This window comes from Pteropus vampyrus, unplaced genomic scaffold (genome assembly GCF_000151845.1).
Source record: "Pteropus vampyrus isolate Shadow unplaced genomic scaffold, Pvam_2.0 Scaffold15, whole genome shotgun sequence".
Taxonomy (NCBI): Eukaryota; Metazoa; Chordata; class Mammalia; order Chiroptera; family Pteropodidae; genus Pteropus; species Pteropus vampyrus.
The window spans coordinates 17,108,464-17,130,694 of record NW_011888796.1 but is presented as its reverse complement, the minus strand read 5'-3'; the positions used below and the strand labels follow the sequence as shown (position 1 = coordinate 17,130,694).

At 34.7% G+C, this 22,231-nt stretch overlaps 1 protein-coding gene across 3 annotated transcripts in view; it reads left to right on the top strand.

Moving 5' to 3' along the window:
- Window positions 1-9: 9 nt before the first annotated feature.
- ZWILCH (zwilch kinetochore protein) overlaps window positions 10-22,231 on the top strand; it is a 33,700-nt gene continuing 11,478 nt past the window's right edge. Inside the window, exons 1-15 of one of the 3 annotated variants that reach the window (XM_011386018.2) lie at window positions 10-322; window positions 2,184-2,235; window positions 4,648-4,743; window positions 7,239-7,357; window positions 9,259-9,458; window positions 9,969-10,039; window positions 10,363-10,518; window positions 11,240-11,311; window positions 15,026-15,119; window positions 15,630-15,679; window positions 16,300-16,405; window positions 16,935-17,014; window positions 18,736-18,892; window positions 19,397-19,425; window positions 21,558-21,694. In XM_011386018.2, coding sequence (XP_011384320.1) covers window positions 249-322; window positions 2,184-2,235; window positions 4,648-4,743; window positions 7,239-7,357; window positions 9,259-9,458; window positions 9,969-10,039; window positions 10,363-10,518; window positions 11,240-11,311; window positions 15,026-15,119; window positions 15,630-15,679; window positions 16,300-16,405; window positions 16,935-17,014; window positions 18,736-18,892; window positions 19,397-19,425; window positions 21,558-21,694 — 1,493 coding nt within the window. In that variant the 5' untranslated portion in view covers window positions 10-248. Of the gene's footprint in view, window positions 327-369; window positions 446-2,183; window positions 2,236-4,647; window positions 4,744-7,238; window positions 7,358-9,258; window positions 9,459-9,968; window positions 10,040-10,362; window positions 10,519-11,239; window positions 11,312-15,025; window positions 15,120-15,629; window positions 15,680-16,299; window positions 16,406-16,934; window positions 17,015-18,735; window positions 18,893-19,396; window positions 19,426-21,557; window positions 21,695-22,231 lie in introns of those variants that run through there. The other 2 variants (XM_023527282.1, XM_023527283.1) reach the window with 2 other exon arrangements.

Below are 22,231 nucleotides of genomic sequence, written 5' to 3'. Positions count from 1 at the left end.
GCGGGACCAACTCTCGCGAGTCGCGGTGCCTTCCCTTCTACTACTGGAACGTATTTTAACTTTTTCTTACGGAAGTAGAAAATTATTGGGACAGGAAGAATCGCTGTGTGCTCTGAAACAGAAGTTTAACTTGTGGACAAATGGGACCTATTGTAGGGGGTGGGGAGAAGTAAAAGTAGTCCCGACGGGGAGGGTCCTGACTCCGGACGTCAGCGTCTGGCGCGGAGTTCAGTTTGGCGGTTTAGGATATGCTGTTAGGTAAGGGCGTGATGTGGTCGCGGATGAACCGAGCTGCTGAGGAGTTTTACACTCGTCTCCTGCAGTGAGTTGTATCCCTTCCTGTTGCCTAGGTTGCGGGCACTGCATTACTACCTCGGGATATCACAGTCCTCGCCAGCCTCCTCCTTGCAGCTTTGAGGGTTAGCCCCTTGGTTCTCAGAAGCGAGTACGTTATAGACTTAGCTAGCTTTCTTGGGGTCCGGGAGTTGAGGAAAGGCCGGTTATCTGCTTGTTAGAGTAGGGTTGGCTCTGTGGGGGCTTTGTTGTAGTCTGGTTTAGGAGAAAATAGCCATACGTTATCAATCGAGGTGGAAGGTGACAAGTTTTCCAAGAGGCACTATATTCATTTGGATAATGCATACAACTTGAAATAAGCTATACCTTCCAGGATATAGAAAACTAGATGTTGGCATCCTTTATCTGTTTCAAGCCCTGCTGAAACATATTGTTATAGCCTATTCAAAATAGTTGTCATATGAGCTACAGTTGTAATGATAACGTGATGGTGTGTTGGTTTTTTGAAACACTTTTATTTCACTGTGCACCAAGACTTCATTTTATTCTCATACTGAAGTACTAGTATCAAAGAGGGTTCCATCTGGTTCTGCATCCAATGTAAAAATCGAATCCAGTAGTTCTCAAATTTGAGTGTGCATCACAGCATCACCTGGCGCGGGGCGGGGGTAGTCAAAACAGATTACTGGGCCCCACCTCCAGGGTGTTCGATTTAGTAGGTCTGGATGGGACCGAAGACTTTGCCTTTCTCACAGATTACAGGTGAAGCAGAAGCTTTTGGCTTGACACCACACTTTGAGAACCACTGATATAATTAACCCCTTATTTTCTAAATGTCATAACTTTTCATCATTACTCTTTATTGCTTTTTTTCTGATTACAGAAGTGGTAATTCCTGTCAATTTTTTTTTATCTATAGAAAGAGTACTAGCTTTTTAAAACTAACAATGTCTTGGATAGCTTTCAGTATAAGACTGTATAGGTCAGTCTCATTGTTTTTATTAACTGCTACATAATATTTAATTCTATGGCTTGAGAAATATACACGTTCCAGAAATGATTGTTGAATGATTGATTGAATAACATCCCTGAGTTATACATAAAATAGACATCTTTAAGAATAAGTCACAATCTTGTCCAAAATGGCAAAAGTGAATCAGTCACAGGCCTATCTCTCCAGTTATTTCAGTAAGTCATAGAGTAGATAAAATAATAAATGACATCCTGAAACAATTCCTTTGTCTAAAGATTCTTTCCTCTTTCAGAATGTAGATTAGGCTGATGTGCATTTTCATACGTTAGTTTACATGCTTGGGGATCACTATTTTAAAACTTTCTGGGCTGAAATGATAATTATTAAATGATATCCAAGAGTTTATGCTTACATTTTAAAAAGGAAATTGTTTAGCATCAAATTTACTAATTATTTAGTAACATCTCATAAAAGTAGAGGAAGGATAGATGCTTCCATTTTAGCCATAGAAATCTAAGGCCTGGGACCCTTAAATAACTTATCTATAGTTGCTTACTTTTTAATGGCAGATCAGAATCCGGTCATTTTTACTTTCCAAAAGTCATGTGGTAAATTACATTTTAATAGTAGCTAGTAATATGTTTTAAAAGGCATAAGAGTAGAGGTAGGTACTCTTAATTTCCTGCTGCCTCTGAGAAGTGGTTGTACCCAATTGTGGGCAGGAGTCTGTTAATTTCTACCACATTTCTTTGTCCTCTTCTTAACCTAATACTCTTTTTCTGTCTTTTTCCCTCTTCCTAACTATGCCTTAGAGCTGCCATGACTACTTTGCATTTTGCTTTTCTCACTGGTGTCACGCAGAGATGAAATGATAACTAACTCCTGAGTTTAAATGACATGTGGTTCTACATTTCAGGATATTTGATGAAGAAAAGAAAGGAATCTGTAAAGATCCATTTATCTATGAGGTATGAAAAACTTATTTGTTTTTTAAACACAACTCTATAATCCTAAAACTGTGAATTTTAAAAAGTTGGGTTTATGGAAGTTAGTTTACATAGAGTTAGTTTCTATGAATTTTTACAGATTGACTCAGTTATATAACCACCCCCATAATGAAGACATAGAACATTTCTATCACCTCCAAAAATCTCCTCGTGTAGCTTCATAGTCAACACTTTCCCTGCTCCCAGTCTCTGGCAACCATTAATCTGTTTTCTATCTTTGTTTTCTGTCTTCTGTTATGCTTTTTCCAGAATGTCATATAAATGAAATCATACACTATGTAGCCTTTTGGGTTTGGCTTTTAGCAATAAGTATAATGCATTTGAGATTCATCTTTGTTGTTTGTGTATCAGTAGTTCATTTCTTTTTATTGCTGAATAGTATTCCATTGTATGGATGCACTACAATTCCGTTATTTATTCACCAGTTGATACTTGGATTGTTTCCAGTTTTTGATAGTTATGAATAAAGCTGCTATAAACATTCATGGATGTATTAAGCATCTAATATATGTCAATTGTTCCATTGATAAACTGCCCAGAGAATTTAATCCATAAAATAATTACTGAACTAAAGTAAATTATTTGCCTAAAGGCTAATAATCTGGGGAGAAATAGTCATAAATGATAAGTGTAATACCAGATATATAAAATATATAAACTATTAAAAATCAGTAAGAAAAAAGAAGCCATAATAGAAGGACACAAATAAGTAATCACAGGAAAAAAAATACAAATATAGTTATCTTTTACTATCTGAATACTCAAGAATCAAGTGTATGCAGGTAAATGTATTAATCTCTCCCTGTCTGAATTCTTGCCATTTGATACCTGTATTGTAACTACTGTAACAAAGTACCACAGATTGGTTTGCTTAAAACATCAGAAATTTATTCTCTCACCATTCTGAAGGCTAAGTCTGAAATCAAGGTGTCAACAGGGCCTTGTTCTCACTGAAGGCTCTAGAAAAGGATCCTTGCCTCTTAGTTTCTGGTGGTGTCCAACAATCCTTGGTGTTTTTTGGTTTATAGACCCATGTTAATCTCTAATTTCTGCATTTGTCAACGTGCAATTTCTCTCTGTATATCTGTGTCTCTAAAATCTCTCACTCCTTGTAAGTACACCAGTCATTGCATTTAGGGCCCCTGTAAACCAGGTTAATCCTCTACTTGATTACATTTGCAAACACCCTATTTGCAAATAAGGTCACATTCAAAGGAACCAGGGGTTAGAATTTAAGTATATCTTTCGGGGGAACATATTCAACCCACAACAGTATTTGGAACTCAGGAACCTAGTAGATTAGAATAACCCAGCATCCTTTGTTCTCTGAACTTGGCATCTAATGCTTCAATATCCAAAATAAGAAATTAAGTAGATTTAAATAATAAGGTATTTGTCAATTATAAGTATATTAGAGTATTCACTTTCATTAATGATCAAATAAATGAAAATTATAACAATAACAGGGTACTATTTTTTGCTGTGAAATGGTAAAAATAGATACTGAAAATACTCTGTGTTTACATAAGTGATGACAATGCAGATGTGTGGGTATGATATTTGAAAGGCAATTTGACAATATCAAAATGATTTTATACATCTTAAGAAAGTAATTCAGGATGTATATTATAGCAAATAACTTGAAACTACCTAAATGTTGAACAGTTTGATGATAGAGCCATGGTACTACACAGCCAAAGAAATTTAATGGCATGAGAAGTTCATGACATAAAACTATTAGAATGTCCTATTTTATTAAGCAAAATCCTATCCGAGTATCTAAATAATAGATACACTTTGATTTAAATAGACATATGCCTGGAAAAAGATTTGGAAAAATATACACCAATGAGACTAATATTAGTAGTGATTACTCTGGCTAGTAAAATTATAGGTGTTTTAAGAAATCTGTTAGCTATCTATTTGCCAACTCTTCTACAATAAACGTGTGTTGTAATTGGAATAAAAGAATATTCATTTTCTATAAACTGATATATTTCTAAATTCCATAGTATAATCAGAAGGAGGATAATGTTTAGTAAAGGGTTAATTTTGGTACATAACAATAAATACAACATGATTAGAGGAAAAAATGTTGGTATGATCCTAATCGAAAGAAGGCTTTACAAGGCAGGGTGCACTTTAGGTGGGTCTCGAAACATGTATAGGTATAGATATGAGCTAGATTTTCTAAATATGAAAAGCAACATGGACAACAAATAAATGAAATCTTACTTTTAAAATGTTATGTCTTGTTCAAACTCTCCTTTTCAGTTACTTGCATAGACCAGGTCTTTATGTGTTTAAATATTTGTACAAATATATATTTGTATATATATGTAAAAAACATTGGTTGATATCTGTTTTTAATAGGCTGATGTCCAAGTGCAGTTGATCAGCAAAGGTCAACCAAACCCTTTGAAAAATATTCTAAATGAAAGTGACGTAGTATTCATCTTGGAAAAAGTGGTAAGTAGTGCTTGGGCTTTGTGGTTGTTTAATTCTTCATAGCCAAATTTGGTTTTGTGGTAACAATCTCAAATGTATACATTTTTTAAATCATATTTTTGAAAGAAGATTCAATTCTTTTAGGAATAAGTACAGTGCTGTCCAATAGAAATATAATGTGAACCACATATATAATTTAAAATGTTCTCATAAAAAAAAAGAAATAAGTGGAATTATCATTCAGTAAAATTGACTTTTTTTCTTTTGTTATTCCAGTCCTGTGAATTTTAACACATTCAGTATAATCAACACACAAAACAGTTCCATCACCCCAAAAAGCTCCTTTGTGCTATCCCTTTAAAATCATACCCTCTCCCAGCTGCTACTGCTTGGCAACCACTAAACTCTTTTCCCTCAATGTAGTTTTCTCTTTTAAGAATGTCATGAATGGAATCATATAGTGTGTAATCTTTTGAATCTGGCTTCTTTCACTCAGTCTTTGAGAGTCATCCAAGTTGTATATCAGGGTTCATTTCTTTTAATTGTTCAGTAATGTCTCATGGTATGGATATGCCACAGTTTATTTACTCATCCACCTTTTACAGAACATTTGGGTTGTTTAAAGTCTTCAACAATCATGAATAGGGCTACTATAATAATTTTTGTACAGATTTTTGTATAAGCATAACTTTAATTTTTCTTTACAATAAATACCCAGGAGTGGGATTTCTGGGTCTGAAATTAGGTTTGATAATGTTTTTTATTTAATCTATTATATCTACTATTATTATTTCAATGCCTAATTAATATAAAAATCATTAATGAGATATGTTCTTTTTTTCCATACTACATCTTTTTTTCCATACTACATCTTTAAAATCACTATTGTTTTGGCCACATTTCAAGCGCTCAATAGCTATGACTCATGAAGTTCTACTTTAAATTTTGTTTGTTAAATGTAACAAAAGGGAACTTTTTAAACTTTTTGTATCACTTTATAATTACAACCTTAAACATTTGTGTTTTAATTCTGGTAACTGTTTTGGTGTGTGGTTTTTATTGAGTGCTGATAATGCTGTCACATGATACCAGTTGCTTAGAGCTAGCATCTATTTCTTTGGTTACATTGTTTTCTGAAGTAAATAGGAACAAGATCTAATAGGGGAAAGTGGAAGTTCCTTTAGAAGGAAGGCCCCTATCTGGTTTAGGACTCTTTCTGTCTGGACAAGGATTGTGACAAATGGACAGGGAGTTCTTCATTTTAAATACACACACATGAAAACTCCTTTCTGAGGAGGGGAGCTACTTGTCTTTTATGTTAATGAATGAGTGTTATTTGTGCTTATATATGGTAGATGCTTGGAAAATATAGGTGAATTATGTGGTTGAGTTTGGACTTTAATGGGGAGAGGGGAAATGTATGTAGAGTAAAAGCTGAAAAAAATGCAGATGGTCGGATGAAGATGAGTTATCTTGGAAAAGGTAAAGATGACAGAGGGCATTTGTGGAAATCTGGGTTAGGATACCAGTAAGAATGCAGCTTGGAGTTGTGAGGAGTTGCCTGGAATTCAGTGAGGCCTGGAATTTTTGGATGGTGAACAATTAAAATGGCCTTTGTTTCTTCAAAGACCAGTAGAGCTTAAGGCATGAGTTTTAGGTTCATGACTATTGAAAAGTGGAAACAAGGAATAAATGATATTTCTTGGGTACCTCTAGTTTTAGGAACTTTTCGAAAAGCCAGGCCTGGAAGGGAATCTGGAATCTGGCAATAGAAATTCAAAATTGAAAAAACACCTAGGTCTCATACCTATTAAGTCAGCAGAGGATTTACTGCTAGAATAGATGACCTAGATTCAAATGTTGGCTTTGCACGCAGCCATGTTATCCTAGGCAAGTTTTTTGGCCATTCACTACCTCAGTTTCTCCATCTCTAAAACAGGGTTAATAATATCTATCTCAAGGCCTTTATGAAGAATAAAAGAAAATTTAGAACAGTAGCTGGTACCTAGTAATGCTCAGGAAATGTTAACTCGTAATTATTGTTTTTGGCAAGGCTGAGCTAATTAATTACTTAAACACATAGATATCAGAACCCTGTAACACAAATGAGAGCTGATAGCTCTGAGAAGAGCTTTAAGGAGTAAGAGCTATGGATCTTCACATTTTAGTCATGAGGAATCTAACAAAATCAGGGAGTCTCCCATGGGCTTCCCTTGGTATTTTGTCTTTAGCGCATCATTTTGTATGTGTTAGAGAGCTTGCTTTTCTAATGGCGTCAGATGCTTCCTTTATCAGTAGCAATTTACAGCAATATCTTTTGATAGGACAAGGGGGACACTTCTGATGGCAAGATTTGTCGGTACTAAACTGATCTGTACTATGATTCTTGCCATAACCCAATCATTTGTGTTTAAAGTTTTAGAAATCAGTACATTATGTTCTAGAATAGTGAAGAGTTGACTGTTTTCTTAAGTGTGCTTTTACCTGATTAAATAATTTAAAAAACATTTTTAAAGCCTTTAGAAAAGGAAGAAACAAGTAATGTTGAAGAGCTACAATCTGAAGAAACTGCTATTTCTGACTTCTCTACTGGTGAGAATATTGGACCACTCGCTTTACCAGTTGGGAGGGCAAGGTAAGTTTTTTCTTAGTATTGAGATAAGAATAAGGGTGGAGGGTAGGAATTTAAATTGAAGCATTAGAGAAAAAATATGTGTCTATCCTAGATCCCTTCTCCCCGCTTCATCCCCTCGCCCCTAGATACGTATACCCACCTCTCTAAGGATAGCTTTACTAGGTATCCCAAACATGACCCAAAAGGTGGTGGTGATCTTCCCTTTCTCTAGTCCTCTATACTGTTTGTTGTCGTTGCTTCTTAAATGCTTTCCCTGTGTCTAATCTGGTTCCCCTCCAATCTTTCTTCCTCACTGCTGCCAGAAAGCCTGATCGTGTTTTTTCCCTGCTTATAAATCCCTCAGTGGTTCTCCCTGCCTCATGATAACATCCAAATTCTTTTTGAGTGACATATAGGAGCCTCTCTTGTCTAGTCCAGTGGTCCTCCACCAGGGGTACTATGCCCAGCAGGCATTTGGAAATTGCAGGGTACTTTTTGGTCTTCATGATGACTGAGGGGAGCTATGGGCCTGGGCCATGGATTATAAATGTCCTACAAGGCACGAGGCTCTCCTGCCCAATGAAGAATGATCCCACCCTGTTAGAAACCCTGTTGCCTCTGTCTTCCTTGCCAGCTTCACTTCCTGCCTTCTCCCTGTGTAGCCATGCCTGGCCTCTCCGACCTCCAAAACCAAAAAGTCCTTGCCATCAAGAAGTTTTGGAGGATACAGTCATATAAATAATAACAGAATAATAACTGTAATGATAATAATCATAAAATGACTCTCCATGGTGATTTTTGTTTTGCTATATAGAAGCTTCTAACATTTTCGTGTAGTTAAATTAACATTTTCTTTCATGGCTTCTTAATTTTAAGTCCTATTTGGCTTTTTTTCTTTTCTCCCCCACAACTTAAACATTAATTATTTGTATTGTTTTCTCCAGCCATTGTTTGCTGGGATTTACCCATATGCTTATCATTTCTTTGCTCTCCATTTCTTCTTGTGTTTCAGATCTTCCTTTTGGGATTATTGTATTTCCTTTTTGAAGTACAATCCCTTAGAAATTCCTTTCCTGAACATCTGTTGGTAATAAATTCAGTTTTCATCTCTTTAGAAAAAAAATTAGGTCACATTATTGGGTAACTTTTAATTTTGATATACTTTCAAATTTACAGAACAGTTACAAGAATAGTATAGTATAGGAACTTCTGTATATTCTTAACAGAGATTGTTTACATTTTGCTGCATCAGCTTTGTCTCTCTCTTATTCCTTCTCTTCCTCCTCCTTTTCCTCCTCCCCCATTCCTATCATCTGTATAATATACACATCTCACACACACAAATTTTTTATGAAATATTGACAGGATGTTGGTGATACTGTACTTCTTTACTCCTAAATACTTCATTATGTATTTCCTAACAACAAGTACTTTCTCTTATATAACCACAGAACAATGCTCAAAATCTGGAAATTTAACATTGTTATATACTGTTATTTAATTCACAGTCCATATTCAGATTTCTTTAAGTGTCCTAATGACTTCACACATCTTTTCATGTGCTTATTTGCTTCTACTTCTTTCTTTTTTCCCCAGCTTTATTGAGATATAATTGACATATCCTTATTTCCTTAGCTTAATCTCACACCCTATTTCCACTCCCACCGAACCTCTACTTTTGCCATGTTGAGCTTTCTGCTTGTAGTAGCTCTGATCCTGTCACTTTCAGGTATGTGAGTCTTGACCTCCATGGTGTACCCTTCTTTCACTTCTTCACTGGGTGAACTATTTATGTGCATTTTGCCACTAATTTCCAGATTTTTATTTCTGGGAAATCCTTCATGATACCTTTGGGGAAAAAATTTTTTTGACTGATTAGCAACCTCTACCTATAATTTATTCTTCTTACTCTTGTTTTTAAGGCAGTTAATTGGACTTTACACCATGGCTCACAATCCTAATATGACCCATTTGAAGATTAATCGGCCAGTTACTGCCCTTCCTCCCCTTTGGGTAAGGTGTGACAGCTCAGATCCTGAAGGGACCTGTTGGCTGGGAGCTGAGCTTATCACAACAAATAACAGCATTACAGGAATTGTCTTATATGTGGTCAGTTGTAAAGGTGAGTGCTCACTCTTACTAGTTTTATGGGTGTATTTATTTGATAGTTATTGTTTTGTGGTTTTTCCTAAAAGTGGATATTGTTAAGAGGGAAGTGCACACAATGGAACTTGTGTTAGCCACCATGAATCTACTCTAGTGTGTAACTTGTAGCATGTAGGCGATATTCCAGAAACACCAGAAACAGATCTGCAAAAGTCTGTATAGGAGTCTATGGCTGTTTATTTGAGTTTCATTTGATTTGTATGTGTGTATTTTTTGGAAATTTTCATTGCAGGATAGAAAATTGAATATAATGACAATATAATTCCAATTTCAGAGTAGACATATAATTATATTTTTGGTGGTATTGACCTTTGTTCTACTTTCATTCTTTTATAAATATTTCATTTATCATTTAAAATTTAATTTCAACTATTAAGTTGTGGTACTCTCAGAATTTGAATTTTCTAGTGCTAAGATATCATTTTGAATTATATCTTAAATTTTTTTCTTTCTTTCATGACCATAGCTGATAAAAATTATTCTGTAAATCTTGAAGACTTAAAAAATTCACATAAGAAAAGACATCACTTGTCTACTGTAAGTATTTTACAGTATTATTTTCTTTAAATTGTTATTGAACTGCCTTCCTAGTTTAAAGTTTTTTCACTCATACTATGACTAGTTATTTTTCTACAGTATTAAAATATTTGTATTTTCATATCAGCTATTGACTAAAGTTAATATATATGCCTTCTTGCCTTTTAGCTTATATTTGTGATTAAAAATAATTGTCTAATTTTTCCATTTGGGATAAAAGTATGGCGCTTTTTCTTTTGGGAAAAGAATCAAAGTTGTTTTGATAATGGGCCTTTGGTCATGTGAAAGCATGGCTAATGGCCTGCTGGATGCACTCTTTTCAGGTTACAGCCAGGGGCTTTGCCCAGTATGAGCTCTTGAAGTCCACTGCCTTGGATGATTCAGTCCCAGCATCACAAACTACAATCACTTTGGATATTTCCTGGAGTCCTGTGGATGAGATACTTCAAATTCCTCCACTCTCTTCAAATGCAACTCTGGTAGGAATGAACCCTATTTTCTGTTGCATTTACTCAATGTAGATTTCCTTTTAACTTGCTTGTTGCTGTTGCTGCATGCTTCCAATCCCAACCCTTCCTGAGCTCTAAAAGGCTCAGCTGGCCCCTGAAGTCTCACCAGGGCAGCCAGTGGAAGTTTTGTCAGGTGATCTTATCTATCAGTTGCCCACAGTGCTGCAATTATGTAACTTAAGAAGTTTCCAGTGATAAAGGCTCGAGTTGGGACACAAGTAAAATCATTAAAGTGAGTTATCTCTGCTGTTCTTAAAAGAGTACAGAAAGAGATTGACAACACATCAAAAATCATTATACTATTAAGTCTTTTCACCTTGTATTTACATTTTTAGGTATCTGTCTTAAAAAATTAATCAGAATTGCTAACAAAAATATATGTACGAAGATATTCACAGCGATATAGCTGTGTTTCCAAAATAGTAAAAATAAAACCTGGATATTCAATAGGGAAATGATTTCCATGATGAAAATAGATTTGCATGATGAAATATGGTATATTCCTTGAAAATCATTATTTAAAGTATCTTTAATAAAGTAGGAAATGCTTATTATTAAGCAAACAAAAGGAAAAAAGTATGCTTTATGAAATATATTTTTAATGTATGGGCAGTTTGAAATTCAAGTAATTATGACTCTTATGCCAAGAAAATGGGATTATCAGTAAAAACTGACTTTGGAAACTTTTTAGAATATTAAAGTGGAATCGGGTGATCCCAGAAGTCCTTTGAATCATCTTCACAGAGAACTGAAATTTCTTCTTGTGAGTATGCTTCTGGAATTTGTAACTTGCATTAAATCTTTTGTTTCCATAAAAATGTTTGCTAAAATTGTTACTTAGTTTTGTGTCCTTCGAAATTGGTTCCAAATGTTATGTGTGCATTGGATACTCTTGGCAGTTTAGACAGTTTAATTTTATGTGGTAGTTGTCCTTACATTTAAAGGGAGCATTCATTAGATAGTTAATAGCTACAATTCTTCAGCGTTTTCTACTGAGTGTTTGGTTTTTATTTATACTATGGATTTCTTTCTTTCCAGGTGGGTTAGCTGGCAATTTATTTCAAATGCACATATAATCTGCTTGTTAATAACTTAGGTTATGATTGATGCTAAAGATTAATGAGCACGTACCTCAAGAATCTTACATTTCAATAATTTTAGCTCTACTCTACAAATTGAATCTCAAGGGGGTGCCTCATTTTAATGCAGTAGAAATTCCAAATGTCTTAGCCTGATATACAAACTCAGTTATATCCAGCCACTGCTTTCTTTCTTTCTTTCTTTTTAACTTTCAGCTTTATTGAGATATAAATTACATCCCATAAAGTTCACTTGTTCAGTGGTTTTTAGTATACTTACTGAGTTGTACAGCCATGACCATATTTAATTTTACAGCATTTTCATCACCCCAGAAAGAAACCCCATACCCATTAGCAGTCACCTCCCATCCTCACTGCCCCTGGCAACCACTTTCTGTAGTACTTTGTTCCTTTTTATTGCCGAATAGCATTCCATCGTATGGATACCCTTCATTTTGTTTATCAATTCATCAACTAATGGACATTTCAGTTGTTCTAACTTTTTGGCTATTCTGAGTAATGCTGCCATGAACAGTCATGTACATGTGTTTGTGTGACATATCTTTTCACATCTCTTGGGTGGAGTTGCTGGTTCATATGGTAACTTTATGTTTAACCTTTTGAGGAACTTCTGAACTGTAACTGTTTTCTAAAGTTGCTGTGCCATTCTGCATTCCTACCAGCCATATGTGAGGGTTCATTTTCTACATATTCTTGCAAGTGCTTGATGTTATCTGTTTTTGTTTTGTTTTGTTTTGTATTTTATTATAGCCATCCTAGTGAGGATTAAGTAATATCTCATTATGTGGCATTTTCCTGATGGCTAATAACATTTAGCATCTTTTCAGATTTCTATTGGTGCCTACTTATTTTTTTTAGCTTAATCTAACACCCTACTTCCACTTCCACTGAATCCCTAACCCTTGCCATATTGAGGTTCCTGCTTTTGTAGCTCCGATCCTGTCACATTTTGTCACTTTCTGGTGTGTGTGTCTTGATCTTCCTGGTGTACCCTTTTCCAGCCTCTTTGCTGCGTGAACTCTCTGTGACATCTTCACCTAGGATGATTGCATTGATCCCCCAGAATGGTTTATGCTGCCTGTGCTTTGAGCTGCTGTAGAATTCCGCACATACCTCTTGTCAGACTGTTCATCAAACAGTAATTTGTTTACTTACCTGGCTCTCCTATTAGACTTCAGTGCCAGTTAACCTACTGTGCTCGTAGCAACTAGTGTAGTACCAAGCATTCTTTTTCCCTCCAATTATTATTATCTTTTTCCCTCCAATTATTATTATTTCAATGTTTGTACAAAACTTGATACTTTTTCTACCTTTCTCACCTTCTTGAAAGCTCCTCTTTCAGGATCATTGCAGTGGGCTGCCATAAAACTTCCATCCTCATGTCTTTGCCCTTCTCTCTTCACCCTGACAGAGAGCTTATACATTAAGTGATTTGACTAATGCCTTTGAGGGAACTCCAGATCCCACTTTTAAGTCCCCATTTTTCCTACTTCCACCAAGTTATTTCTAATTTGAGTAGAGTGCTATTGTCTCAAACTCATTATATCCAAAATGAAACGTAAAATCTTCTCTAGACTAGATCTCCAGATCAGGAATCCCTGTCTGGTTCCACCATTCCTTCGATTTCCCTTATATAGTTGACCCTCGAACAACACAGGGGTTAGGGGTACTTACCCATCCTCACCCCACCAAAACACTCAACAATTCAAGTATGACTTCTGACTCCCCCAAAACTTAACTACTAATAGCCTGCTGTTGACTGGACGCCTTACTGATAACAAACAGTCGATTAACACGTATTTTGTATATTATATGTATTATATTCTTACAATAAAATAAGCTAGAGAAAAAATATTATTAAAATCATAAGAAAAAACACATTTGCTGTATTTATTGGAAAAGTATGCATATAAGTATGCATGTTGTTCAAGAGCCAACTGTATTTTACTTTAATAAGAATTATTTCTATCACCACCTCTTACTACCACAGCTAGAAGCTGCCATGGGGTGCTAGATGTCTCTGTTATTTTGCCTGAGGCATCAGCAACTGGTAAGTGCAAGAGCTGGTTCAAAACTCTTTCAAATACATGTGTGTCTTTCTAACTTGAAAGTCCGTGCTTTGTTATAATCCCCCTTATAAATTCACCAAATCTTAGATGTGCACAGGGCCATAGTCTCTCTGAGTTCAATCCTCTGTATTTTTATAAATGGATAGGAGGAATATATTGTTGTTCCTTTGAAGTTTCTCGTTTCTCTCCCTGTGCCCATCTTAGTTAAAGCCTTTGTCACCTCCTTCTTGGACCACTCTAATGGTCATTCATTGTTTCTTAACAGGGAGACTATTGGCATTTTGGGCAGGACCATGCTTTGTGGGTTGGGACCATTGTACACATTTCAAAATGTTTAGCATCCTTACTCTCTACCAAATTAAATGCTCTAAGTGCCCCTGTAACCTCAGCCATTGTGACACCAAAAATTATCTGCGCATTTTCTCAAAAACCTCCTGGAGGTAGAGGATAAGATCACTTCTTTTGAGAAACATAGTACTTTCTCTTTTCCTTAGAATCTATCCTGGGTATTTCTGATGAAGGATTTCTGAACTACTTGATCATGTCATTTTTCTTGTCAAAAAAATCAATAGTGGCTATTGTCTTCCATATGAAATAAAAAATATTTTTAAATTTTAAGATCACTATTCCTGTCTAGCTTCTAGTCTTTATAATCTTCTTTCCCAGTATTCCCTAGGTATTTTCTCCACCTTAGTTGGAATCACCCCACCCTCTTCATCACATTCCATGCTCCTTCCCTGCTCTGTAGCTGATGGTTTCCACAATTGAGCTGGAATTGAGCTGAGGCTTCACATTGTTCCTCTGGCTATTCCAGCCTAACTTGACCCCTTTCCATAATACTTTGGTTTAGATATTGTATGTATAAGCATATGCATTTGTATTAGTTTTATATAAACTTCCATTTAGTTATTTCATCTGTATTGGTCCTTCTTAACCCAAATTAAAAGCATCTTCAGGGAAGGCTCATCAGCCTTGAATCCTGTAACATCTTTGCATGTAGCATCGCAGTTCAGAACACCATCTTTGGATATATGTCCTGCTATTGTCAGTTACTAATCGTGTGACCTTAAGCAAGTTACTTAGCCTCTCTTAGCTTCAAATAAAATAGAGGTAAATATTAATATCTATCTGCCTCATAGAGTTTTTGTGAGAATTAAATGACGTGCTAATATGAGACAACAGTTCCTGGCATGAGATTAAACATTCAAGAAATTTTATTGTAACTAATATTGTTTTACTAAATATATCCTTATTGATTAAACAATGTTTTCTGCTAACAAGCTTTTGGGTTTTTTTAATCTCGCATAGGTTTTGGCTGATGGTTTGAGGACTGGTATAACTGAATGGCCTGCACCTCTGGAAGCAAAATCTGCTGTTGAACTTGTGCAGGAATTTCTGAATGGTATTTGTTTTCCTAATTTATGCTTCTACCTTATTTTTCTTAATTGGGAATTTATACTTACAATATTTAAATAAGTTGTCTTTTTAGTCTTGGTATTTGTAGTTGGGATATATAAAGCTATGAAGTCTGTCATGATCAGAAGGATAACTTTCATTCTGAATTGCTAATAGAATGGCCTAAGTAATTTTAAGAATAAGATTTAATTTAAAATTTATATACTACAACCATACTTGAGATTTTTAGGAGAAGGTGGATTGGAACAGTATCCTTCGAGTGCCTATCATGTACCTGACGTTGTGCCTTAGGGGCTTTCACTGTATCTCAGTTCATCCTCCCACCCCTACCTATTGGGTATCTATATGACTTCCATTGGAGAGTTAAGTAATTTGCTAAAATTCCTAGTTATACTTTTACCATTCTCATTTGCCATTTGAAAAAAGGTCAAGATGGAAATAATTTGGAAAGCAGAAAAATTAAATCCAGAATTAATGAGCTTTTGCCACTTTCTAGACTTAAATAAGCTGGATGGATTTGGTGATTCTACAAAAAAAGACACAGAGGTAAGTGATTATTATCAGTTAGAAATATACACTGAAATAGCTTTTAAAATGTGGTTGTACGATTATCTTTCATGTTTTGTTGTCCATGGATCAAATGGATCTGGTACAGCAAAAGCATTGTTTTGAAGTTAGTTTTTTCTTGGTCTTTAATGTCAGCACTGGTCATTTTTTTTTCCTTAAGACCTGATAAATATTTTTAAAGAGAACTAATATGTATTATTATTAATTGCTTAACTGCAGAGAAGTAGAAATGAATTTTAATATACTATAACATGGTATTACATTAGTATACTAATATAAGATGGCATGTTAATATTCCAGTGGTGGTATTATTAAATTAAGCTAATTGTGTTGTCATTTGACAAATAGGAAAATGGAGAAAATGGTAATTTAATTAAATATTTTTGCATGAAGGAAAGTTGATGCTTGTTTTTAGGTATCACAGTTTTAAAACAATTTCAGGGGCCCAGCTTTTCATGGTCTATTGATTTGTATCTCTTTTCTTTGTGTGTGTTCATGGATCCACATTTTCTCAGAGCAACATTTGAAAGCTTATTGGCCTTAAATTATTTCACTTTTTAAAAAATTAAACTGAGTATTCTCTGACACTTCTTTTTCAGACAATGAAGCATGACAGTGCTGCATTTGATCGTTCCATTGAGTGCCTTTTCACAGTACGATGTGATCTTGATTTTGCTGAGCAGCTGTGGTGCAAAATGAGTAGCAGTAGGTGTCCATCATGATTGTAAAATAAAATTTTTCCTGTTACTTCTTAGGTTTATTTTTAATTAAGTCTTTAGAAATAATACAGTGTGTACTACTAGTTCTGTGTGGAAGTCTGGTTCCTTAGTTTTACAAATTCATTTCTAATAATGCACTGGCATATTTTACTCAAGAATTGTACTAAGACAAAGCAGTTCGTAGACTCTATTCCTTTCTCCTGCCTTAAGTATAAGACTTAGATTATGCTGTTTGTGTGAACCAAAACATGTACCTTAGTAAAATTGCAATTATTAGAAAAAGGAAAAGATATTTCTTAATATTTTACTAGGTGTGTTATTTTGTGGCAGTTTAATTTCTTTCTTTAGAAATGTATTTCTTTTTTTTTTTTTTTTTGGCCTTTTTCTTTCCTCTTCCTCCATCTATAAAGTACAGATGCTTCTCTTCCTCTTCATTTGTGTATCCCTAAGATTAATGACGTATTTGATTTATAGAAATACCATGAAAATAATGTTAGACTGACTTGTTTTTCAAGGTGTGATTTCATATCAAGACTTGGTGAAGTGTTTCACATTGATCATCCAGAGTCTACAATGTGGTGATATACAGCCATGGGTAGGTTTAGTGGATGGAGTGTGTTGAATGTTTTCTCAGCAGTATAACATGACAATTAAGGACACAGTTTCTGGAGCAGACTGCCTGAGTTTGAGTTACAGCCCTGCTGCTTACTAGCTTTGTAAACTTGGGCAGATTCCTTTACTTCTGTACGCCCCAAATTCCTCATCTGTAAAGTAGGAGTAGGAACGATAGCTTCCTCATAGTGTTGTTTTAAGATTAAATAATTTAATTCATACAAAGCACCTAGCTCATAGTTAAATGCTCAGTACTTGTAAGCTACTAATATTCTCATTGTTATTATTGCTATAAATGATAATTCTTATATACTACTGATTAGAGTACAAATTGGAACACTCTCTAAAAAGTAATTTTGATAATGATCCTCAAATTGTCATGACCTTTGAATCAATAATTCTCTTGTCAAGATCCATCCTAAGCTCATACACAAAAATATGTTTCAAGATTTTATGTATCAGAATAGTCATTAGAGTCTTATTTATGGTAGCAAAAATTGTAAATGACCTAAATTTCCACTATTAATGGAATAGCTAAATAATAATTTAATCACATAATGGTTCATATAACAGTTGCTAAAAATGATGCTGACAGATGATGTGGAGAATGCTTTTGAAGATCGGTAAAAAGAAAGGAGTATACACTATTTTATTTAAAAACGTAAATTTTGGAGAGAAGAACATGGAAGCAAATATACTAAAATGATTTAGCAGTTGCCTCTAGTGGAGGGTTACAGATGGGGTTTTCCGACTGCATTATGTGTTTCTGTACTTTATGAATTTTCCATAATGAATTTATGCTTTTATAATCGGGAAAAAGCTAAATAAAAGCTAGAAACAAAAAGATTCATCATTTAATAGGAATTATTTTCAATAATGTGGCTGCCAATTCATGAATATAAAGCTTTGACACTTTCACAGGTGTGAACAAAGCTACAATCCAGAGCAAAGCGGTGCACACTCTGCCCCTAATTGGGCATAAGTCATTCTAGGCATTGTAGCCTTGGCCATTTAATTTTTCTCTTGAGTTTCTGTGTTTGTGAAATGTTTACAAGTATATCCCTACCATGTGTAATGAGTGCAAATGAAGTGAAAATAGTTTAAAAAAAGAAAATATAAAAGATTGTGATGAAAATTAGAGATAGGAAGACAGTAATGAAAAAATATCAAATATTTTAGGTATGTTAAAAATTAATTGTTTAACATTTGGAACACATGTTAGATCTGTAAATTCAGAGCTCTTTTTAATTTGCAAATGATCAAGTTAATATGTTGGACATAGTAACCAATAAGGAGTTCCTTATAACACATGCATGGACCGTTGAGGGAGAGTTTTCCCACAGCAGCGGATTTTCAGTGTAGTTGAAGATGTTCAATTTGGGTAAAGATGCCCGATAATGCTTAGCCAGGAGAAGAGAATTTCTAGTTGTCAAGCATCAGAGAACCAACTCTGCCCTCTCTTTGGTGGAATTACATCTGGGAGTGATAAGATTAAACTCTTTCTTAATTGCTTAGGACTTGAGCAAATGAGGCAAGAATGGTACTTTAGAAACTGTTCGTAACTTCTGGAGTTTTATTCAAACAATTCATAGTATCTGGAGACTAAAGATGAAAGGTTATAATTTTTAGTTTGTAGCTAATATAGTTTGCTTCTCTTCCTTATTGGATTTATTTGTGGTTTTATAAAATTTTCTTGATTTCTAGCTCCATAGTGGAAGTAACAGTTTACTAAGTAAACTCATTCATCAGTCTTACCATGGGACCATGAACACAATTTCTCTCAGTGGGACTATTCCAGTTCAGATGCTTTTGGAAATTGGTTTGGACAAACTAAAAAGAGATTATATCAGTTTTTTCATAGGTAAGTTCCTTTCCCAGCTCAAAAAATTAAAAAGTGCATCACATTTGTCAGCCCATAGGTATTCTCAAATTTTATCTTTCTACTTGTCCCTAGTCATTTGTAGTCCTGGCTTTACTCCTGGTTCACTGTGATACAAACATTTTCATTCTGTCGGCCTTTAGTTTCCCCTTTGATAAAAATATTAAAGATAATTACAGCTTTTGTTTGTTTGTTTTTAGTTAAAACATTTTGAGATTCTATAAGGTTAATTTAGTAAATATGAAGCCTTTTATAAGATGTTGTTTTAATATCCAACACTTGGTTATTTTTATCAGGGCAAGCTGTGATCATTTTTAGAATAAATACTGATATATATTTATGGTATAATGTGCCAGAAAATTTGGCCATTTCTGAGGAACTATTCAGCACGAGCATCGCTTTTATATATGAACTACGAAAATTTTTACTTAAATTCCTTAGCAGACAATATGTCAAGCTCATTTGTATATTATTTTTCATAAATAGGTCAGGAACTTGCTTCTTTGAATCATTTGGTAAGTTTATTTTTTTCTTCAAAAGTTGATTTTTTTTATTTATTCATTCTGTATATATTATTAAGTGCTTAATCTGTTTCAGCCTCAGTCCTAGGTCCTAGGAAACAGATAAATGAGACAGTGAGTGCGCTTAATTACTGTCTAGTAAGACAGACAGAAAGCTATCCCACTTAGTGTCATTTCTCATTCTTTATAAATTTATGATGCTGACAAGCCAATGTACTCCCACAACTCTCTTTTAGCTAAAATGGTTAGAGAATGCCTTTCTTTGATAGGCTCTATAAAGGAATTTTCGCTTTGTATTCTCTTGACCTATTGCTGTTACTCATAAATTTCTGTTATGCACAAACTTCAAAAAATTTGTGATGTTCTTTAATATAGTGATTCAAAAGAGATTTCTAGGTTTCGGGGTCATAATTACAAAATTATGTATTTTTCTAGTGTTTTGATTTAGAAAGTTTAGGAGATTGAACGGCATCTGTACTGACCCTTGACATTCATTAGAAGATCCTTTTAGAAATAGTTTTGTAGTATCAACTTGTTTGTTGTTTGTCTCTTAAAAATGTGAGATAGAAAATTCTAGCTGTGTCTATTGTGCAGAATAAGACTCAACTGGATTCTTTTTGCTATTCAAATTTTAAACATTTATTAACATTTTTGAAAGTTAGAATACTGTATAGGGGAAATATTCCTTTAATCTTATCACCAAACTATGAATTCCCCTCTCTCTAGTCATTTTATATGCCTTTTGTTTTTTCTTTTAGTATGGTTTGATTCCACACTTTTGACACAGTAGTTCTTAAAGTTGAGAATCTCCAGAAGGCTTGTTGAAATGCTAATTCCTAGGCCCCAGTGACTCTGTAGGTCTAGGGCTCAGGAATATGTCTTTTTAAATAAGCCATCTCCTACTCCAAATGATTCTGATGTTTTTTTCTTACTGTATTAGTTTTCTGTTACTAAAAAAGTAAATTACTACAAACTTAAAAGCTTAAATGAACACAAGTTTATTATCTTAGTTTCCAGGGATCAGAAGTTGGGCATGTTTTAGCTAGGTCCTCTTTGCTCAGGGTTTCACAAGGCAGAAATCAAGGTATCAGCTGGCTGTGTATTCATCTGGAAGCTTAACCAGGGCAAGATCCACTTTGAAGTTCCCTCATTTGTTGTTGGTATAATTTGTTGGCTTGCGGCCCTCTGACAAAGGTCTCCAAGATCCTGACCTTGGACCAGGATCAGTTTGGTCCTAGAGGTTGCTTGTTGGTCCTTGCCATGTGACCCTCTCTACAACATGACAGGCAGTTTGTTTCAATGCCAGTAGGAGAGCATCTATAATGTTTCACTTTTTTTTAATGGGCTTACCTGATGAGGTCATAGTAATGACCATAATCTCCCTTTTGATTAATTCAAAGTCAAATCATGAGACTAATCATGAGACTGACATCCCATTTTATTCAGAGGCTCTGACCTTACTCAAGGGGAGAGGATTATACAAGATGTATACTCCGAGGGCGGGAATCTTAGGGGCCACCATCGAATTTCACCTACCATATTTACCATGGATTATTTCCTTAGGATGGGTTATCAGAAATAGGATTAGAAGATCTGAGCATTTTATGGTGCTTGGCATACATTGCCAAATTTATTTTTTAAAAGGTTGTACCAATTTACCAGTAATATATTTGAGTGGAATCTTATCAGTACACTTGCTTAATTTCTTGGTACTTCAAGTTTACTACCTGTTTTTAGAGGTGGACATTGTCATCAACCTAGCAAGAGTATTGAAGTTAAGAATTATGTTGTGGATTTGCCATTTATTCCATCTAGAGGAGTTAGTAAGTGGCATTAGTCACCCACTTGAACTTCCTTCATGAAGCAGTTCTGTGATTTGCCTTTACCAGAAAATACATGTAATGGTTTGCTTAAAATGTTTTCAGTGAAGGCTTTACTTGTGGATTAGTTAGAGGAATAGCATTGAAAGGTGATAAATTCTATCTAGCTATGCCTTCTGTGTCTTGCCCCTGCCCCCACCACTGCGAATGAAGCATCCAGACTCAGGTTTAGCAGGAACAGATATATTCTTTCCAAAGATTCCACTTCTTTAACTCCCTATTTTGCTTATACTTTTTTCATTCCAGGAATATTTCATTTCTCCATCAGTAGATATACAAGAACAAGTATACCGTGTTCAAAAACTCCACCATATCCTAGAAATATTAGTCAGTTGCAAGCTTTTCATTAAACCTCAACATGAGCTCCTCTTTTCTTTAACACAGTAAGTATTTCTCTGTGGTTTATTACTTAAAAATATATTCTCTTCTGAAGTAGTTGCAGCCAAAATATATACTTTTTTTATTATCAGGATAGAATCTATGTATCTTGTCTTCACAATAGCAGAACGGTTCTAAGTCACTGTCATAGGAAGGAAATACTTTGGATTCTGAAGGAATCAGGTTTGACACTTGGTTCTAGCACTGCCTAACTTACAGAGAAGTTTCCTTTAACTGCATTTTGTTTTCTTATCTATAAAAAGGATCTACCAACCTCATGTTTTTGATATCAGGATTAAATGATATAATGTGTATAAAGTACCTGATACTTAATCAGCGCTTAATAAATATTAATTCCTTCTCTTTTTTTTACATACTTATAAATTGGGGCCAAACTAATTGCCAGCCATCTACATGGTAACTGAATGGAATTAAATGTTATTACTAGACCTCTGTTAATAGTATTGCTGTAATTTTAAGAGATTTCTGCCAATGAGTTTGACTAAAATAAGTTTGGAATAATCCTCATGCATGGATTGCCA